The 20,762-nt window shown below is 45.8% G+C and overlaps 4 protein-coding genes across 4 annotated transcripts; 2 read left to right on the top strand and 2 right to left on the bottom strand.

Annotated features, from left to right (window-relative positions):
- Positions 1–10,335: 10,335 nt before the first annotated feature.
- LOC128720720 (60S ribosomal protein L44) lies at positions 10,336–11,151 on the top strand. The gene is made up of 3 exons (XM_053814413.1): positions 10,336–10,371; positions 10,623–10,796; positions 10,884–11,151. The coding sequence occupies exons 1-3, from the start codon at positions 10,369–10,371 to the stop codon at positions 11,019–11,021; spliced, it is 315 nt and encodes a 104-aa protein (XP_053670388.1). The 5' UTR covers positions 10,336–10,368; the 3' UTR covers positions 11,022–11,151.
- A 24-nt stretch (positions 11,152–11,175) lies between these two features.
- On the bottom strand, positions 11,176–11,765 carry LOC128730387 (follicle cell protein 3C-1). The gene has a single exon (XM_053823435.1). It carries the CDS (start codon positions 11,763–11,765, stop codon positions 11,214–11,216), a length of 552 nt encoding a protein of 183 aa, XP_053679410.1. The 3' UTR covers positions 11,176–11,213.
- Positions 11,766–12,438: 673 nt separating this feature from the next.
- Positions 12,439–13,099, bottom strand: LOC128720719 (armadillo repeat-containing protein 7). Its single transcript, XM_053814412.1, has 2 exons — positions 12,991–13,099; positions 12,439–12,922 (listed from the first exon to the last, which is right to left on the bottom strand). Exons 1-2 carry the CDS (start codon positions 13,097–13,099, stop codon positions 12,486–12,488), a joined length of 546 nt encoding a protein of 181 aa, XP_053670387.1. The 3' UTR covers positions 12,439–12,485.
- Positions 13,100–13,666: 567 nt separating this feature from the next.
- On the top strand, positions 13,667–18,883 carry LOC128730376 (GRIP and coiled-coil domain-containing protein 2). Its single transcript, XM_053823424.1, has 5 exons — positions 13,667–13,696; positions 13,773–13,881; positions 13,947–18,103; positions 18,183–18,291; positions 18,374–18,883. The coding sequence occupies exons 1-5, from the start codon at positions 13,667–13,669 to the stop codon at positions 18,418–18,420; spliced, it is 4,452 nt and encodes a 1,483-aa protein (XP_053679399.1). The 3' UTR covers positions 18,421–18,883.
- Positions 18,884–20,762: the final 1,879 nt, after the last annotated feature.

Raw genomic sequence — 20,762 nt, 5'->3', positions numbered from 1 at the left:
ATCGTCTCAACATGGCCACGGATCCCAATCGGGCGTGCGGGATCATTTTAATAAATTTCGGCTAAACCCTTTCGCTCGGGACTTCTCGCGCGTTCGGTGAGAGTATCGCAAAATTTTCGCATAACTTTGGGCGATATGTCACGGGCTCATGCTTAACACAATCAAGCGTCATTGCGACTACCTTTCTCTCTCGCCCTGTCTGTAAGTGCGTCTGATAAGGATTTCGATAATTCCGGCTGTTAACCGCCTCCAAAAGGCATCCTACACCGCGTTGGTTCAGGCTTTAAGTATAATTGGGATTGGCGCTCGTGAAAGCAAACTGCCGGGAGCCGCTGTTTTCCTTTCGAACTCCCGAAAAAGGATAATCGTGGTGGTGTAAATGTGCCATTTTTAATATAAATTAAATGCGGCACATTAAATGCGTAGCGATAACGCGCTAGAGCTGCCACACCGCGAACCCAATAAGTTAGGGTTTGGTCAAAACAATTTCATTTAACGATTGGCCAAATGAAGGTTTACGTCTGCCGTTACGAGTCTAAAAGCCACAATCTAACGGACCGAACCGATCTTCCTTAATAAACCAAAAGTCAACCTTCTCGGTGGGACATCTGCTTTCAAATGAAATCGCTGCAATGTCTGCAGTGACCATTACGGGATCCAGATCTATTGGATAGGACCGGTCGGATTATTCGCGTGCATCGTACTTTTCAAATGTCCTCTGCCTAGCGTTGGTGCATGCGGCTGGAAATATAAATACGTTCTATTCGTGTGGCTCCAAGTGCCATCAAAGTGTAGGGCTCTAGCGCTTAAATGGCGTGCGTATTAGGTTGTTTTATTGACTCGTTTCCCTCGACCGGCTTCTCATCTGCCGCCATTTAACGGGCTTCGAAAGGCTTGCCGCCAGAGAGCAAAGGTCGATCTGGGCTTTAATGTGCTCCTAAATCGGTTAATGGCGAGCTCCGAGGGTGAAAGGAAAACACGACACTTCATCCTCTCCAACGAAACCCCAGCCGGGCGCATCGAAACGGTCCTAGTAGGCGCGTTCGTTCAGGAAAAAAGGGCACGCAGACTGCCGCCATCTTTGTGTGGAATTCTCCACCGGGAGACGTCATGGAGCACGATTAAACGTACGCGAACCATGCACGCAAGTGTCCTGGTCCTGATAGCACACCAAAGAACAGTTACCCCAAGGAATAGATCCCAAGGTTCCGGCCCATCGGTGTTGCAGAACATTTGCATCAACTTCCCGATGGTGTATTCCGTAGTGGAGCAGGTTCTTGGCGTGAAACAGCCAGGAGAAACCTTCCCACGTTAGAGCGCGAACTGGAACCACAGGATACACGGTGAGCCTCGGTTTTTCGCCCCGCACGAGACCTCCGAACCGGATCCGCTAACGAACATCGATCCGGGAGACGGAGATCGTAACCTGATTGCTTCCTGCCGCTAGCCTGACGTCCTGCTTCATACGACGCATTCCCACAAAACCCACGGCCCACTCCAGGCTCGCTGTGGGCTTTTCGCGTCTAGTCCTCACTAGACCCAACGGAGGTCCGAACGGCCACGCCAAGGAGCAGCCTGCTCGAGAGTACTTACAGATCTTGAACGTCGCTGTTGGAACGAGATCGCACTAGCCCCGGAGGCCTACTTCCCTTTGCATCGCTCCTCCGGCCTTCCTTTTTGGGGACAGGATCGAGGAGAACTGCGCGAAGTGATCGAACCGGCTGCCAGGCCCGTGGATCATGATACGGCTCCGGTGGGGGCAGGAAAAACAAAAAGGAAAACGCAAGAAGTCATTCAACCTGGAGCCCCCAGGCTCGAGCGGTGATCTCGAACGGCGCCGATAATGGGGCTGAGGATCGGCTGGACAGCGTGCCCTAGCCGTTTGGCTAGGTTTCCTGCCATTGGTTTCTCTCTCTCTTTCTCTCTTTCTCTCTCTCTCGCTCTCGTTCGATTGCGCTATGGTGCTTCTTTGGCTCCTTCATCGCACGCTGTTTCGTGCCGGTCGGTTCCCATAAATGGCGTCCGTGGGGGTTTTGGTCAGCGGGAAAGGAAAATCTAGGAGCTCTGTAGAAGCACCCCTTCGGGAACGCTGCGCATCTTCACGTGATTCCTCCCTAAATGCGCGTATGTGGCCCCACGATGGACCTCGGCGAACTATGGAAGGCGAGAAAGGGATGATAGCGCGAAGAAGTTGCCCGTAGGTCCGTGGAGAAATGTGAGTGACCGGTTAATTTTTATTTTCAAGCTCCTTTCTTTCCTTTCCGTTCGGATTCGGACGGTTTCATTTCTCTCTCTCTCTCTTTCTCTCGGTTCGTCCGACTGCGAACCCTCGCGGTGGAGTGTTTGCCGAGATTTTTGGGTAATAGAACGCGTCCAGGGCAGAAGGATGAACTAGGGAAGCCGTGGGAAGGGCCCGGCAGAAAGGGACACCTGGCTGGTCGGATTAAGCGTGCCAGCGAGAGCGCAAGGTGGTGTTGGGTTCAAGAATTTTCCTCACTTTTTGCATTCCTTCATGGACCATATGGGATGCTGGAGGTTCCAAAACGACACGCTTACAACAAAAAAACGGACCCCGGAGCCACTCTAATTACTTTCTTTCGTTCGTTCGTGCCTGAAGGGCTTAACGAAGTGCGACGCTGTGGGGATTCTGCATCGTGGTGGTTCTCCCGAGGTGGTTCTCCTTCAATTCAGGAGGCAATCTTGCGATGACCTTTCTGAATCGGTCGATTGTAACGGCTTGGAAACGGTTGCCTGAACCGGAAAAGAAGCTCCATTTAACCGGGAATTAGCATCCCCAAAAACCCCAGCCACACAGGATGGAACAGGGAGCTCTCGTCGGCACGTTGCCCGGATCTGACAGAAGAAGTCACACCCGTCAAAGTGACAAATTACCACAAAACTCATTCAAAGGGGGTGCGATTTGTGAGGCTACTCAACACGATCACTAGCGAGTGGACGTCGCCATCGTAACACCGGAATGTCCCATAAAGACAGCATGTCCCAGAAAGCGCTTCGCAGTTCGTGAGCTTTCTGAAGACACTCCAAAAAGTCGTCCACCCGACGGTGGATATGTGACACTTGGACACTTCGGGACGTCTCACGGTGCGGCAAGTAAATCACGCACGTCCCGGGACGCCGGATGGGCGAAAGTGCGCCCGAGTCCCGCGAGACTCCCGAAACGAAAGGGTCTTCTCGTGCGGGGACTCTTACCCAGGGAGATGAAATAAAAATTAACGCAAACGACGGGCCACGGGAAATGTCATTTCCCTTCGGCGGTCCCAAAATCTGGAGTAAGGTCACCGCGAAGTCGGAGGACTAAGGGAAGAAACCCAACAGTGCCAAAGCAACACCGAGCGAGTCCGCTAAAGAGGCCGAAGATCGAGAGGCTAAAGAACATTAAAAGCTCATGTCGTAACGCGAGATCCCTTCACTTCCCTTCCGCGATCCTTTCTCGCTGCTCTCCCCGCCAGCACTGTCTTTCGCTTGCTCGTGTGCCTTCGTTTGCAGCCAGTACTGGAATTGAAGCGAGGATCGTCACCCTTCGAGTGGATCATCACTTCGATCCAACCTGGTCGTTCGCGATTCCATCCTCAATTCTCGACATTCGGACGCTAGAATACGCGGGCGCAAAAATCCATAATGATCCCTCGGGCGCAAATTGGCATGCGCGCGATCGAAGGATATTACAGTGTGGTTCGCACGTTTCGCACGAGTGTTCATAAAAACAAAAAATCCCAATTACTAGCCCAAGCAGCTCCAGCTCGTTCCCGATGGATCGCCAGCAGAGAAAGCTGCCCATATGATTAAACATCACAAATAGATCATGGCCGCATGGCCGCTGCGCTGTAACGTGATCGCACTGCACTGTGGCCGGCCCTCTTGCAGGTCTGGAAGGCGCACAGGAAGCTTTTAGCCGTCGTCCGGCTCGGCTCGGAAAAAATACGGTGGGGGATTTTGCTGGGTTTCCGTCCTCGGCGAGTCCCTCGGCCTCGGCGGTGACGGTACGCGCTTTATTTTGCTTACCTTTTGTGCGGTTAAAAACTCCGTTCTTTTATTACCTTTATTTATCCCCGCCGCCCCGACCTGCCCGAGGCTCCCGTTCGCCCTCTCCCCAGGGCACCGCGCACTCCGTTTGTTTTATTGCTGCTGATGTCGCCGGAGTCATTTACATTTCTACACCATAAAAATCCTGGACTGCCATTTTTTCTTCTTCCTCTTCCTTCTCGTCGGCTTCTTCGTTGCGCGTGCGTTTCCTTCCTGCCTCCTTTGCCCTTTTTCGAACGCGCTCGCCACGAAAGAAAGGTTTCTCGTCCATGGCGGCGTGTTTGGGGTTGCGAGGTGGCTTTACTGTTTTCCTGGTCTTCTTTCCTCGCGTTTTGCGATCATCAAATGTTTTCTTGGTGCCGTCGTTTTGCATCCTTTTTGGCCTTCCCGCTCCGTGCTACACTGTTGCCTGTTTGAGGGGTTTACGTGTGCGTGTAGATCGAGTTTTTTTTTTCGCTCAACAGTGTTCATTTTAGCCCGAAATTCGCTACTAGCTAAAACCTCGTCTTCGTAATGTACTCGTCCTCTTCACGCGATCTCCGCAATTATCACACGATTTGACATCGATCTAGTAGCCGGGACTTTTGACAGCTGAATCGGCTGTCAAAACGCGCAGCATCGCACAGTCAGAAAGTCCTTGCAAAAAAAACTACGATCAATCCGTGGCACGTTTCGCCTGCCGAACGGAACTATTGCCTCCTTGCGGTCGAGCATCTTAAGAGGCCGTTGATTGATCGTAAACGATCGTAAACAGTTCGATGCGGCGTCCGAAATGGCATTTATGATCGGTTAGCCATCCTCTACGCGCGGTTCGAAAGCAACCGGACACCGTTATCACAAGGGCTGCTAATTGTGTCTTCCGAGAGGCATCTCCAGGTCCCGAGTGAACGGTAACTCGTGGACGACTTCTGTCGACGAAAATGAAACGAGTTTCGACAGTAGCATCTAAATCAGGTCACCATCCAAACAGGGCAGTGAATAGTCCATCTGACTTAAAGAGAGACTTAAAGCACGCCGTCATCCTCGCTGGCCCGGACATGCTGCCGGAATGTCAAACAACGGGCCTCACCAGTCACCGGTTCCGGTCCGGCGGAGTAGGGATCCTTCATCTACCATCCGGTGAGGCCCTCACGTAAACCTCACGCACTGCTGGCTTCCATGGATCGCGCAGCACGACGGCCCTTGTGCAGTGCTCCGGCACCGCTAATGGCAACCTGCCCACCCCCGGTTGTTGCAGGATTGGGTGGGTCTTGCCCTGCCGGACGGACATCCATCCATACAATCAAGTCCCTCCCGAGCCCAACCCATCGCAAGGGGGTGTGCCAGCGAGAGCGCTTACGTACGCAATCGCCGTCCAGCCAACCGTGGCCAACGTGGCCGCATGAGAGGAGTGAACCGTACTACCTCGCTGGGAGGAACACGGTGGTTTAATCGCTGCCAGAACCAGCCAACCGGAACGGAACCGGGCCATGGAAGCCCGAGGGTGTGAGCTGCAAGGTGCGACTCCAAGGGCTTCTACCATCCGGGTCTGCCGGTGACATATGGAGCATGGTTTGAGCCATCCACGTTGGGGACATCCGTCCTCGGACAGCCACCGAGACGAGTGAGGTTGGTGTAGACTTCCACAGGCGGATGTCAGGTCGTGAGGTGGGTGAGGCCTCGAGTTCATCGCACTCCCTTCGAGGACTGGGAGGTTGGGCGTACAAACCGGCCCTTGAAAGTTAGGGCCCGGATTCGGACGGAGATTTTTATGACCCGCTCGCTGCAACGTTTATAATTACTGCACGTTCTCTTTCCCGCCACACGATCGGTCCTTCTGATGTTAAAGGGTTTGCGTTTTATGGTGGCTTCGGCTGGCTGTAACAATACCCACACGGTGGTTCCTTGTTGCATTCCGGCATCCCGAAGGAAAGCGGTCCGTCCCCGGGTACCTGTTTTAATGCGGTCAATTGTCTGACCACCGGATTTTGGAGGTTTCGCTAGGAATTGCGAGTCCTTCAAAGCTTTGGTACTCCAAAAACACCATTCTCCTGCTGAGATTCAACTGCTACTGTCTATGGGAGGTATCATTTTTTTGGGAAAGAGTATCCAAAAAAACAGACCTCTCTAGGATTTTCAGACAGTGGACCCTGAAGATCGCAATAGGAGGACTGCTGCTGAGCTGCTCCACGTCGGTAGCTATTTCCTCTTCCTTGAAACGCACCGATCGCGGATCTCGCAGATCTAGCAATAGATCTTCTCGATTACGATCGTCCATCCTTCTCCTGAGACATTCCCAGGGATTTGCTCCATTGTGCTCTCCTCCAGTGTGGTCGGTGACCGGTGATGAACCTCATCGCCATCGATAGTTTCCTTTTCCATCCAGCCATCCAAAAACCGGCGAAATACATTGGGGCCCACCTTCGACGATCGCCCTTCGCAGCAAGCTCACCGAATATCCGAACAGATGAGGCGGCTTGTGTGTTTGGGTTTATGTGGGAAAACGAGCTCACCGTGAAGGTCAATGATGATTAGCGACTATTTACTCGTTACACGAATCGACTCCCTCCTTGTGCTTTCCGGCCAGCGTATGTCAAGCTTTTATTGCCTTATCCCCACCCTTATGCTGTCCCATTCCCTTTTGCTTCCCACCCAGCTCTTTATGGTGGTAACAGATTCATTTTGGGGGAAATACAAACGGTGGGGATGGTTTTGGTTGTGGTTAATAGATTAAAAACGCATCAGCCGGATTATATTAGGACGGTAAGGAATGGTGTTCAAATGTTTGCGAAGCCCAAGCCAGGAAGCGGTGTGATGAAAAGAACGTTCGTTTGGTTTTCTCGTTTGAAGAATTGATTTTTTTTTCTTCTTCTGTTCTGCAATATGCAATATCGTGTGTGATTTGTTTTAGTTAATTTAAAAAATCCTTTTTCACAGTTATTTCTATTAATTTTGTCTACCTTCTTCACTATCAAACAGCTTCATTCCACAGCCTTTTATCGGCAATATTATTATGTTGTTAATTAATTTCAGCTCATTGCTGTCGTACACAGCGCCAATCTCAAAGCGATCTCCAACAAAACCATGAAGCTTGCGCACAATTAACGGAAGCAAGCAGGACGCAGCAAAAAGAGGAGCAAACAAGAACCAACAAACAAACGCAGAACCAAACGCGAAACAAAAAACAACAACAGCAACACAGCCACATCATCATAATGTTGCAAAAAGGAAATGAAAGCAGCGTTCGTACGGGGAGGTAAATTAATTTATGAGCCGAGCCTTCGTGCGTCTCCTTCCGCTATTTCGCGCAGCCATTTTGCCATCTCCTGCGGTCAGCTATCTCGCGGTCGGCTATCTTAAACGCCATCTCGCTTTCTCACTTCCTTTTGAGCGCGGGGAGGAGGTTTTTCCTGTCGCAAGCAGTTTCCCCAACGGTGCTGCAGCCTGTGCGCGTTCTTCGCACATCCGTGGGCTTTGTGTGCGTTTTTGAAGGGCTCGATAGTTAATTGGCAAATCCGGCGCATCGATGTCCGTTCGTGGTCCACCGGAAGAGTCCTTATCGGGCGTTGGCACGAGGACGAATGAAAGGGTGCGAGCTGTTCGGAAGGCAACCAAATTCGCCGGAAGATGCTCTTTAGAGGGTGCGTTATTTTACGATCACACTCGAAATTGTCCTCCTGCGAGCGACACTTTGGATCGGTATCTAATTTATGCCCGGTCATTTCCGGGGAGCTTTCACTCGCTCCGTGTAGAACGCGCAAATCTCGACTTCCCGGAAGCAATCTATTCTGGCCCGTTTAACCGTTCGTTTGACGTCCTCCGAAAAGAACGAAACATGCCGAGGTTCTGCGAGTTGTGACGCTGAAGAAGGAACTGTCCCCATTTTGAGCATTTTTGTGCTGGTTTCCCGATAAACTGATGCACGTTTTTCCACAACTCGATCTAGCATAATTTCGTGAAACGATCTTCAAAAAGATCCTTTTTAAAAACCGATGCAATCGGTCCGTCAGCACCGGCGCATCATCCTCCATCGCCCCAAGCAGGGTTCGCCAATAAAGCGTTTTGATCGGTTTAAAATTATTTCCCAACCGAATTCGGCAAGAATCGAAAATCTCATCCCTCGGGAGCGGCGAACGGGTGGGTATGCCGCTTTTTTTTTTCTTTGTTTACTCTCTTTTTCATTTTGTTTTGTCCCCCGTTTTGCTCCTTTCGCTGGCCGGAGAAATGCAGATTCCTTCATTGGAGTTTTATCGCCTCCCCCCATCTTTGCCGTCCTTTTTGGCCTTTTAGGGCGCTGGCAGCGAAGGCTCACCGGAGACGGACTTTCAATCAACGGCAAGCATTATCCTCCTTTCGCCGTGAGCCTGTAGCTAGTTTCGCGCGCGCGTCAACGACCCTCTCGACCTAGTCACGTGGTCAGGTTTCGTTTTTGTTTTTATCGCCACTCTTTCACACGATCGATCGGGCGTGATATCTGGTTCGCAAAAATAAAAAACTTGGCCGTCCCTAGGCGCGCCCTTTTTTTTTTGGTTGGAGCTTGCCGTAGCTTCGCCCAATCGTACCTTGACCTTCGCTCCCAGGACTCCCGTGGGTTGGGTTGGCCGAAAACGGACCGCTAGTTTGCCAAAACCTCAGCACAAAGTGCTGTAAGCGATGTTGCAAATTAATGCGTAAGTCGCAAGTCGATTCGCTGCCAAAAAACGTTAAGATTACGGGATGGTGGCCCAATGATTTGGGGTAGCTCGAAAGGGGTAGAAAAGTTGGACCCACGGGGTGATGGCGAGTGGTGGTGGCATCGAAGCGGAAACCGAAGCGCAGAAAGGAAATGAAATGAAACGCTGGAACCGGCAAAGGCGGTGCGAGTGAGAAACCACCGGGCATGATAAGAGGATGAGGTATGAACGCCTGTTGCGTCAGCCCATTCCCACAAGTGGCCAGGGATGAAGTATCGTTTGAAGAGGGGTGAGTTTTTTTTTTCTCTCCTTCTTCTGTTTACCCTTTTTTTTTGTTGGTCGTCATCGTCGCTCTCTACGCGTTCCCGTCCGCGTGGTGGCCCAAGGAATCGGACACACACGGACGACCGGTGGACGACCGGTAAGGACGATCGCTGTTCGCCGCGTGTTTCCTGCTGCTCGCCCCGGTCCGACATGGACGATGGAACAGAAAAAGTAATGTTTAATGTAAACTCCAACATCTCGTCCCGCGCGAGGGAAGGTAAAGTGCTGAAGCGTGAAAAGGAGAATGCCCGGGTACGGCAAACAAGAAGGAAAACACGAGAGGAAAAGCCGTGTCGCGGTGAAGGAAGCCGTCCGGGGACGAATGAGGTGTGTTGGGTAAATAAAAAAAAAAGATTTCGACTCGAATCAAAACCATAAAATGACAATTTATGTGCGAAGAAGACGCTCGGTTTTGCGTAGACGCGGCACCACGCGGGCGGTACCGTGGCGTAGGGAGGAACGATCGCGCGCGGCCAAAGGAAGCTCACCGGGATTGTCCTCGAAAGGAAATCGCAAATGCATATTGCAGCGAGCCGAGTTTGGGGGCTGGCCGTTGGATGTGTGTGTGTACGTGTGCGTTGGTGCGCGGATTTCGTGGAGCCATTATTCGAGCAGCGGACCCAACCGGACAGGAGAACAGGACACGGGCAACAGTTATTGCTTACCGTCGGTTGACGGTTACCACCAACGGAGCGCATTACGGTAATGAGTCGGCACTAAAGGTGGTCTTATGGTTATTTGATTTCGATATCAAGCGACATTCACTCGCCATTTCGCCATTCGCTACGGGATGGGAGGTGGCGTCAGCCCGTTGCGTGGAAATGGTACCAATGTTGTGGGAGAGTAAGTTGTACCTGACGTCCATTGCGTAGAAAATGTGAGCAATCAACCCTCTTTGGACATGTCTGAAGTAAAACCTTAAATTGTAACAAAATATGCACTTAAAGGTGCTCTTGGAGTTAAATCATAAGGATAACTTTGAAATCGAAATGTAATAATCAATTGTTCATCAACCAAAATGAAGAAAAGGACAAAACCGTGGAGAAATTAACCACATTACCTAATAATAAGATGGTAATTGTTCCATGTCATCAAAAGGAATGATTTTCGATACATTTAAGAATTATTAACTGGTTTGAAAATGAATTTCGAGCACATTTAAAAAAAGTGGAAGATTATGTTTTCGAGTAGTTTGATTTGCTTGAAAAAATATACCACATGCATGTTGTCTAGCACCCTACGCGCCGGAAACATCAGTTCTGTCAGCTGTCGACAACGAGTTTGACGTTTACCGCTTGCTCTGCGCTTCCTCTTTTCGTTTGTGACTGAATCGACGAGAACATCCAAAATGGTACGTGCAGGCCCGAAATTTTGCTTTTATCCAAAGAATACACTCTTTTAACGCCACAGATCAGGGTTAGCCATTGTGTGAATGATCGGCTAAGTGTCGTAAGTGGTAAAATGCTATTCTGTGAAGCATATTTGGCAGTTAATTTTAGTGTGTTATTGCATTGAGTCGATGTGCCGTCTGCAAACATTCTAAGGTTATGGTGTGTGTGGTGATTTGTTTGCCTAATGTATGTTCTTTTCTATTTATCGTAGGTAAATGTACCGAAGCAGCGTCGCACGTACTGCAAAAAGTGCAAGGTTCACCGTGTACACAAGGTGACTCAGTATAAGAAGTCCAAGGAACGACAGGCTTCCCAGGGTCGTCGTCGTTACGATCGTAAACAGAAAGGTTTTGGTGGACAAACGAAGCCTATCTTCAGGAAGAAGGTAACGTCGGGCAATAATGCCGGCTCACCCGCTAGCTGCGAGAAGATCGAAACTAATGCCAATGCGATTTTTTCCATCATCAATTAGGCTAAGACCACCAAGAAAATTGTGCTGCGTATGGAATGTGTCGAGTGCAAGTACCGCAAACAAACCCCACTGAAGCGCTGCAAACATTTCGAGCTCGGTGGTGACAAGAAGCGCAAGGGACAGATGATCCAGTTCTAAGCGTACTCTTGGGCGTTGCATTATATGTGAACATTACATCGGGAATAAAGCAGTAGTCCTTACTCGCGTACATTTCTAAGACGAGTTCGTTGATGTACGCCAGTTAGGACTAATGTGAGGAAAAATTCAACACCCGTTTGTAGTTTTAGGACTAATCATGTTTATTCATCTATCTCCTCCTAACACATATCACTATTCTGATATATTCTCAGAACTGGCCTCAGTTGAATTGCTAGTTTCTTCGCGTAGTAACGATTGTCGTATCAGTTCCGCCATCAAGTTGCATCGCATCGGTTCGTCGTTTTGGCAGCAAAATTCTCTACCGGCAGAAATATTACTGTTCACCCATCGAGGGGTGCAGTTTTGATAGAACAAATAAGCTCGCTCTCGAAAGCAATCGCGATCAATTGTTGCACAGATCACATTTTGTGAGTTGGGCAGATGTTTCACGATCGAGTCCAAACACTTGTTTGAGCACTGTTTGTTTCCGGACGTCGTACATGGGAAATGTTGCATCAACTCAAGCTGGATTCCGGGGTTTCCCTTTGGTTGTTCCGTGCGATTGAAACGATTAAATTGACCGGTGAGAAATATTGCACACGTGCACGGTACACTGGTTAGGTAATTGCGTGAAACGTCGGTCTGTCGAAACCGCGAAAACTTTCCCGCCAGTGTCGTTTTGGTCAAAATGGTACAAAATACGAAACACGTTAGAAAAAACCTGTGTTTGCTTCGTGCATCCATTTTCAACGATCACTGAGGAGTAACTATTTTTGCGCAAACTGACTAAAGTATCTGGTCACCGTCGGCCTAGAATGTGGTCTGAAAAGAAAGTATCGCAACTTGCAACATCTAAGCTGTTTTAGCGAGACGGTACAACAGTACAGAACAGTACTTTCTTTTTTTTTAAGTATAGAAAACATTTATTTGAACACCTTTGCCTTTCTTTCCTGTTGGGAAAGCAAAGTTTCGTCACCATGATTGCATGGTTGCATGAAATTTTAGACTAAGGTGCAGCACTTTTGTTTATGTTGTCATTTTCGTACGGCAAACAATTTTGCACTGCCTTCAAAAACAATACGATCGCGTTGCTTGCTTTCGTAGGAAACCGTAACTATTTTCCGCAATTCTTCCACCTTAACACTGAACTGTACCTCGCTATCTAGCAGACAACGGTTTGGAAAACGAAAGTGTTGCGTAGTCACTACAAAACCCGGAAAATGCGTCCCGATTATACCAGCTACAACGGCATTCAAGAAGGCCCCGTTAACAAAGATAACGTCTTTGGCATTGGATGAATTTGTATCATGAATTGGATTGCCATCTCCCGTAAGAGCAACAAATTGTTGCAGATCGCTTTCGCGAAATGTTCTGCTCAAGCTGAAAACCGTTCCTACAGTAGGGAGAACGTTGTGGCTGGTACTGTTGCTTATCCATCTCAGCTGCAAAATCCTGTGCATCGAATTATCTTAGATCTTCCGATAAAACTGTAGCTAAATTGATAATTCTAGTATTTCCTGATTGTTTAAAATAAGCTAACAGTTTTAACAAATATTCGTCTTGTTTTAGCAAGAGTGTTCTGGATCCACCATCCAATAAAAATGAATAGCAAATTAAAATATTACAAATTATTTCGCAATCAGTCTTATACTTTTCTAACAATGCTCTAAGGTTGTTCAATCCGTTACTGCGCTCGATGTATTCTGCAATTGCGGGCTCAAGGGCTATATTAGCAAGTCCAACGACAGCATGCAACACAAGCAAACGATCTACGGTTCCTTGTCCGGATTGTTGTACAATTTCATAAAACAGCTCGTGGGCTTTGGCTTCGCGTAGGTAAACCCAATTGATTGGATCGTATGCGAAATTAGCTAAATTGGCAGTCACCTGCTGTTGGGCTTCTAAAAGTATAGATCAGAAAGAAACAAGAACGGTTAAATGTGAATTAAATTGAAACGCTGATAAGTACCTATGTTTGATGTTTCGTAGTATTCATCAACAAGTAACGCCAAATAAGTCTTTCTATTGATTCCTCCTTTTGGAGTTCGTCGTTCTAGGCGCTCTGGTGTACTGAACATTTTTTTAAAAATAAGTTTATGTTACAATTGCTAAAAATTTGTTGTTTTACGATAAATCGGTCCCATACCGGTTTTTGTACACCTCAAGCGACTGCTGAATGTTTACAAAACAAGTATAGTTCGAAGCAAACAGACAAACGTCATTACACCCGTGTTCAAACATTAATCGGTACATTTTAAATTACACTATAATAAGTCATACACTGACATAAAATAGTTTATTACATACACGGTACAAGATGATAAAAGCAGGGTGTAAAAGCAGCATATTATTCCCAATTTAAATTTGAATATACTTTCAAATATTATGCAATTAATTGCATGACTTCCCCAATGTACCATTTGACGTCAGACATCAACCAGCTGTTTGACACGTAACGTCAGTGCAATATCAATAATAAAGTTGGCAATTTTCCTGAGATAGTGATTCTGTTTTCTCATTTCATTGCACAAATAATACATTTTTATTTCCATTTGAAGGGCACGCTAACATCTTTCTGGAATTTCACTATGTTTAGTAGATAGAGTTTCTTTTGAACACTTTAACTGGCTCAAGAATCTGCAATCATGAGTACTGGCCAAGGTCCAGATCAGATGGTAATGGTGGTTGATGATAGTGACCCAATAGCTGATGTCATACATTATTATAAACTATACGACCCCAATTTTGTAGGACTCTGCGCGAAAGCCCAGCCCGTTTGATAATCTTAGCAGGGAGGATCTGGTAAAGAAATGCAAAGGATTACTGGGTATTGCGCAAAAGGCGAAGCAAGCAAAAGATGGTAAATTGACCTGTGCTGCGATTCGTTAACAGGATAAAAAGTAAATTATTATCTTTTTTATGCAGAATGCCAGGCAGAAAACCAGCGTCTCAAAGAACAGTTAAACCATTTCGAAACCCAGAAAAATGCGGACAAAGAATGCATCAAGGCTATGCAAGAGGTTGCTGATTCGTACATGGATCAGAAGCTGCAGGCTACGATGAAAGTGGACGAATTAGAAAAGCAAATAGCAAAGCTGATTAGTGACAAGTCTTCGTGCGACAAGAAAAATGAAGAGCTAAGAACCGAAATAGATCAACTAAATGATAAAATTACTATCCTAGAACGAGATGCCAAAGCCACTTCCGATGAGCTATTGAAGGAACTTCAAGACGAAAATGGAAAGCTCGAAAAAGAGCGCATAGCATTGGAACAGGAACTTATAAAAGTAAAAGGCAGCCAAACTGTGCTGGGAGATAAAACTATGACCTCAAGAGAGGAAAAATTAGTTCGAAAATTGAAACTTTACAAGGCTAAGGTGCAAGAAATCAACGCGAAACTTCTACTGTTGAAATCGGATCGCAAAATCTTATTGAAGACTGTCAAAGAATATTCGGAACAAGTTCCGAAGTGGCAGAAGGATTTAGTAAATGCTTCTAATGTTCTATTTGAAAAAATACGTACCCTTGAGCTTGAACGAAGTGATCTTCATTCAAACTTAAAACATCACGAACTGATGGCGGCAGAGCTCAGTGAAAATAATGCAAAACTGCAGCAAAAAATAATCGAACTAATGGAACAGGCCTCACATGCTTCTCAAGATGAATCAGATGGCAAAGGAGATTCCGACAACAATAAGAAACTCGTTGAGGAATTGGAAAAACAAATACATCATTTGAAAGCACATGCTTCTCTGATGGAAACCGAAAAACAACAACAAGCTTCCGAATATGAATGTAAACTAAGTCACAATACTGCTGAGATGGAAATGCTTCGTAAAGATTTCGATGCAACCAATGAAGTTGTTTTAGAATTAAAAACAAAAATACAATCCCAAGGTTCCTGTTTATCTGAAAACGATGAAACTATGAAGAGTGTACAGCAAAAGCTTAACAATAGCATACAACAAGTTGAGTGCTATGAAACCCAAATTAAAAAATTACAGGAACAACTCGAGACACAAATAGAAGCAGAAAAACACTACAAACAGCTTCAGGAGAACTTCGAAAATGACGTAGCTGATTTAAAGAGTCAATTGAAGGAATCTCAGAACGAACAGGTTACAAACTTGAACGTTTTGCGAGTGCAATTGAGCCAAACTGAGGAACAGTTGGTTGCTATGAAGCAGGAAAAAGAAATTCTGGTTAAGAAGTTGGCAGCGTTGGAAAGCGACGTAGAGAATCAAAAACTAAAGTTGGCGGAGGAAAATCGACAGATTTTGCAAAAAATGATTGTAGAAAACCAAAACTTAGAGTTCCAATTGGCTCAACTCGCAGATAAGTTGAAAGGAAGTATTGAAAATTCTAAACAGATTTCAAAACGTTGTGAAACGTTTGAAAAAGAAGCAGAGTCCGCAAAATTGGAAGCCGAAAAACTTAACTCAGAAAAAAATTATTTGTTAGAAAAGCTGAGTCAAATACAGATTCAGAACGAAGACAAGCAGGAAGAACTGATGATCTGTTTAAAGGACAAGGACAACAAAATAACTGAGCTGGAGCAACGGAAAGATGAGCTGTATTCAGAAGTTGAAAATTTAAAAGAAAAAGCCCATCAAAACGAAGATTCGTTTGTGCGTGAAACACAAAGTCACGTTCAAAATTTGGAAGAGCAATTATCATCCCTCAATAGTCAACATGATAGGTTGAAGTCTGAGAATGGAGAGCTGCTCTCTGAACTAAAAGAAATCAATGAAATGCTGAAAGACCGGGGAGAAGTTATAAATTTACAACTTTCCAAAATATCTGAACTTCAGGAGAAGCTTTCACGAACAGAAACGATCGACATAGAACCATTCAAGCAACAGATTAAGGATCTACAAAAGACAGTCTTGGAAAAAGATGCTGAGCTAGAGAAAAATCGTGATGAGCTGGCGGCTGCGATGAATCGGTCGAATATGAGTTTTGATGCGCAAAGCGATGTGATGTCTACTTCAACAATTTCGCGTGTTGAAGATGTGGCCCGGTTGCGAGAAATTGACGAAAGTTTTGAAGAAAAGTATATCAAACTACGATCACTTGCAGTGAAGCTAAAAAAGAAAGTAGCGGAACAGACTGTATTGATTCAAAAGTATGAGAGAGATTCATCAGCCGGGTCCAATGTAATATCTGATTCATTACAACAAACAGCGAATAAGAACTTGCAATCATTGCAAATCGAAAATGATAGGTTGCAAGATCAATTGGATATTATGAAGCAAGAGGAAATAAACCTGAGGGAAGAGTTGACACAAAAGACGATTGAGTTATCAGCGCTAGAGCAAGTCCATAAAGACATTTCAGGCTCAAACAAGGATCGAAACGAGCTGGAATCTGCCGTAAAAGAATATCAAACGCAGATACAATCCCTTAAACGGGAGAAGGAAGCATTCCAGATGGCAAAACGGGAAATTGATGCAGAAAATCAGCGACTTAAGTCCAGTCTCGTAGCGAAGGAAAAGGAGCTGACCGACGGATTAGAGCAGCAAAAGGAGCTTAAATCTGAGATAGAGCGCACGAAACTTGCGGTGAAAAAGGCGAACGTGCTGACTCTGGAAATGGAAGCTTACGAGCGCTCACTGGCCGAACTAAATAGTAAGCTAGAGACGAAGAAAATGTTGGTCAAAGAACTGGAAGAAACGATCGACGTGCAAGAGCAATCATTCAAGAGCCTCAAGCAGCAAATGGTTCAACTGGAGGAAAACTTGGAGTCGGAACAAAAGCACGCACATGAGTTTAAGCAAGAAGCTGACACCCTTCAAGGGAAACTACGTCAAAGTGAACAACAGCGCCAGGAAGTTGCGAACCAGCTAGAAGAGTTGCGTGATCAGCATGAAAGATTGAAACAACGGGTAGAAAATAATCGCGTAGAAGTAGAGCAAGTAGCAGCCGAGAAGGAGAAAGTTTGCGGCTCGCTCGAAATCGAAAAGAACGCATTGCATAAACAAAACCTTCTCCTGGACAGTGAACTGAATGCGTTGCGTAAGGAAATGATAACCAAACAGCAGGAAGTAGATGATGTTCGAACTGAATTTGCTAGCTACAAAATCCGTGCCCAATCGGTGCTGCGACAGAACCAGAATAAGGATAGCAGCCGGGAGAAGGAGCTGGAGGAGGAAGTAAACCAATTGCAACGTTCTTTGGATACCATGGAGAGCAAGCATCAAGCGTTAGTGAAGCAAGTAAGCAATCTTTCGAAAAATAACGAAGAATTGAGAAATGAGAAGGAACGGACGCAGAACCGTTGTAAGGATCTTCTAGCACTATTGGAAGAAAGTCGAATACAAAATGATTCGATGATGGAAGAGTCAAGGAAAGCAAACCATGAGCATCAAGAAGCTCTTAAAACACATCGCATCCAGAATGAAACGCTTATCCAGTGCTACAAGAAACAGCTCGAAGAGCAGCAGACAAACCACACCCGAGAGATGGAACAACTACGGAAAACTGAGCGAAACCGTTCCGAAGAATCCTCAGATGCTACGGGCTTGGCTTTGGGAAATGTTTTAAACAACAACTCTCATGCATTGGGGGGAGTGGGAAACATCTCAGGCAGGGCAATGTTTTCCGATGAACAGCGTATTAATTTATTGCTCATGGAACGAGAAGATGGTGAAGGATCGGAAAGTACCAACTTAGGAACCGGAACCGGTGCGGCAGGCACATCACGAAGGAAGCTATCCACTTCCTCGTCGATTCGAGGCCGCAACAATCGTGAAGTTATCCCACTGGATGAGCTGTTAAACTCTTCCTTCGATGACTCGGCATCTGTCGTTGTCGCGGACGGAGCGATCGACCAGCTGCAAGGTTCGATGTTCGGCAGAGAATCATCACCAACGTTAGAGCTGCAGCATACGAAGGAGCAGCTGACCAAGCAGGAGAGTCGTGTTCGCCATCTAACCGCACTGCTAGCTGAGGCAGAGCAGGATTTAGCCAAACTGACCCAGCTAAACGAGCTACTAAAAGAAGAGGTTCGTCGTCAGCAACGGTCCATCGAGCGGGAAGCGCATGTACATAATTCAGAGTATTTGAAAAATGTGATATTCAAGGTAAATATTTTTATTCGTTTCTTTGTTTTGTGCATCATTTATTCATTATCTCATATTTATCATCTATTTATTCACGCAGTTTATTACTTTAAACAATGGGGATGAGCGGTCAAGATTGGTGCCTGTGCTAAACACGATACTTAAGCTTAGCCCTGAAGAAACACAAAAACTGCAGAACGTAGCCAATGGTATGGGATGGAATAATAAATGCCACTACTTATCCATCCTTCTTTCAAGCCTGTAATAATGCTTTTTTCCCTATTTATACAGGTTCCGATGCGGGTGCCCGTGGATGGACGGGTTTGCTATGGAGCTAAAAGAGGTGGAATTTAGTTTCAGTAATTTCATTCCTGGTTAGATTTGGTGGTTCTGGTATCATTATAAAAAAAACTAGCCTAGTTAGATAGTTCCTATAAAATATAAAATGCGCTGCTGGTTTATTACAGCCTTTGCCCATCCCGTCCGATTTTAGCAAAGCTCGAACAATATTTGCAAGATAGTACTTCATTCCTAAAACCTGTTCTATTGCAGCGATCAGTTTTAATGCAATATAGTGCAATGTGTTTTATCTTAGGTTCTAAATTGAATAATGGTGAAAATAATATTATAATCGTTCGTTCTATCTACGTTTGCACGTAATAGCTGTATGGCATTCGGTTAAGTGATGTATATAAAAATGTAAATTTCATTTCTTGTCCTAGAATATGATCTGCTGCTGTTGAAAACTTTTGAAAAAGTATACTGAAAATAAAAGGTATTTTCGAAAATAAAGAAAAACTATTATCCATACCAAGCAGAATCATGACCACGTGGTTCTATTCTTGACCAATAACCGTTCGATGACTTTTAAAACACGTTGCTGGGAGTCTGATCATGTTTGACGCAAAATCATTCACTCCGTTGCATGTATCAAGAAGGGGGGCTTGACTTTTGAGGTGAGATCGGGTGGAATAGATGGTACGTGGGAAATCAGATTCATCCATTTCCTTTTCCCCACGGGGATGTACAGATTTAGCGGCGCGCAATTCATTTTGTGAAGAAAACATGCGCGATTTTATCGCCTTCTTCATTGTATTCGTACCGTTGGCTGTCTTTTCATCCTTGCAGTGAAGGCTCTATCTGTCTGACATGCTACTTTCGTCTCGTTTCTAAGCGTTGGTCGTCAGGTTAGATAAAAACGAGAGCCAATGCTCGCGTAATCGAGCAAACGGACCAAACTTGTACAAATGAACACCGCGCGGCTTCGAACATAGTTGGACTTGCACTTTCGTCTCTTGCTTGGACGGCTTTCAGTGATGTTTTCTATATATGTTTCATGATATATAAAGGCACAACACAAATTGTTGTTAATGTTAACACATTGTTGAACCAGAGACCAGCATAATGGTAACAAATGATGCAAAATCCTACTAAATTTATAGATATTTGCCGGCCGGCTGCTCATTGGTCGCACTATGGATTTTGTGACATATTATTTATCACAGACTATTTATCACAGTCGTTAAGATCACAGAGTTCATATAAGGCAACGTCGTATATGTTGTATGAAGAAAATTAAGGACCACAAATGGATCTTTCTGTTCAAGTATTGGTATTTGAAGATTATGCGATGAATAATGCTTTAAAACATAATTTTACTATCGACTATTTTGGACTGAATTCCCTCCAATGTGCAGGAGGGGAGGGGGAGCCAAAATGAATCCGCAAATAAACGCCCTCCGGGGGCCGTTCATTCACCGTAGCGGGCGCGCGCGCATGTTCTGAAAGTGAAGTGAAAAATCTGCCTTTCACTCCTTTGTGCTCGTGGTAAGTGGAACGTTTTTCCGTGCGCTCTTGCTAGATTCTGTGAAAATTTCTGGAAAATCAGCGACCCGGACGAGTATCGGTATCGAGAGGAAACGATAAATTTAATCAAAACGGTGTATACCTAGTGCTATCGGCTTCGTTTGGCGAAACTCGTGGAAAACTGGTGAAATGTTGCGGAAAACGTTGCAATACCGGCTGCACGAGGCTACCAACCGGTGCGCCGATGATACCGGGTCCTATTTCAGACAAGAACAGCTTAAGTGGTGCTAGATTTTCCAAAAATTTTCACAATATGTACTCAAACTTAGTGAACTTCGTCTAGCAGCGGGTTGACATATTTGTAGTTAAATATGTAGATAAATATTTGCTAGCTACGGTGTAGTTTTTTAAAATAATTCTTTCCTCTTGGCGAGTGTTATTGAGCTAGATATATGAACGAACAGAAATGTCTTGTGAAAAGCAATTTAGCATTGCAAATGCATTTTTATTCGTAGTAGCTACACCTCCCGTGCTGTTAGGAGCAGGAAACATCTAGACACCAGGAAATCCATTTCAACGCCTGCCTGCGCGCCGGGCAACGTGATGGTAGAAAAGGATAACTAGCCGTTTGGAGCAAAGGACACTCAAACGCTGGTGCGAGTGTGCGAGCAGGAAGGCACTACCTAACCTTGCAAATTGCTCAAAGAAGAGGAAAACTTTGGAAAGCCTCGCCTGGAGCCCAGCAGCAGCTCACTTTTCAAGTAGCTATCGAAAGCGAACGTGCGCTGGTGCAGTTTGGTCCGCCTTGGTCCAGTGTATCGCATTTCTTTTGTGCATTGTGCATTTGTGAATTTGAGCAGGCGGTTATCTGTAA

The sequence above is a fragment of the Anopheles nili genome, chromosome 2, assembly GCF_943737925.1.
Source record: "Anopheles nili chromosome 2, idAnoNiliSN_F5_01, whole genome shotgun sequence".
NCBI lineage: Eukaryota > Metazoa > Arthropoda > Insecta > Diptera > Culicidae > Anopheles > Anopheles nili.
This window is presented reverse-complemented; position numbering and strand designations above follow the sequence as displayed.

Coding starts and splice junctions, on each gene's coding strand:
- LOC128720720 (XM_053814413.1), top strand. Junction 10,797..10,883: donor AGCCTATCTTCAGGAAGAAG/GTAACGTCGGGC, acceptor ATCATCAATTAG/GCTAAGACCACCAAGAAAAT.
- LOC128730387 (XM_053823435.1), bottom strand. CDS start 11,765: ATGGATGCACGAAGCAAACACAGGTTTTTTCTAACGTGTTTCGTATTT.
- LOC128720719 (XM_053814412.1), bottom strand. CDS start 13,099: ATGTTCAGTACACCAGAGCGCCTAGAACGACGAACTCCAAAAGGAGGA. Junction 12,923..12,990: donor CTACGAAACATCAAACATAG/GTACTTATCAGC, acceptor CTATACTTTTAG/AAGCCCAACAGCAGGTGACT.
- LOC128730376 (XM_053823424.1), top strand. CDS start 13,667: ATGAGTACTGGCCAAGGTCCAGATCAGATG. Junction 18,104..18,182: donor TGAAAAATGTGATATTCAAG/GTAAATATTTTT, acceptor TTATTCACGCAG/TTTATTACTTTAAACAATGG. Junction 18,292..18,373: donor ACTGCAGAACGTAGCCAATG/GTATGGGATGGA, acceptor CTATTTATACAG/GTTCCGATGCGGGTGCCCGT.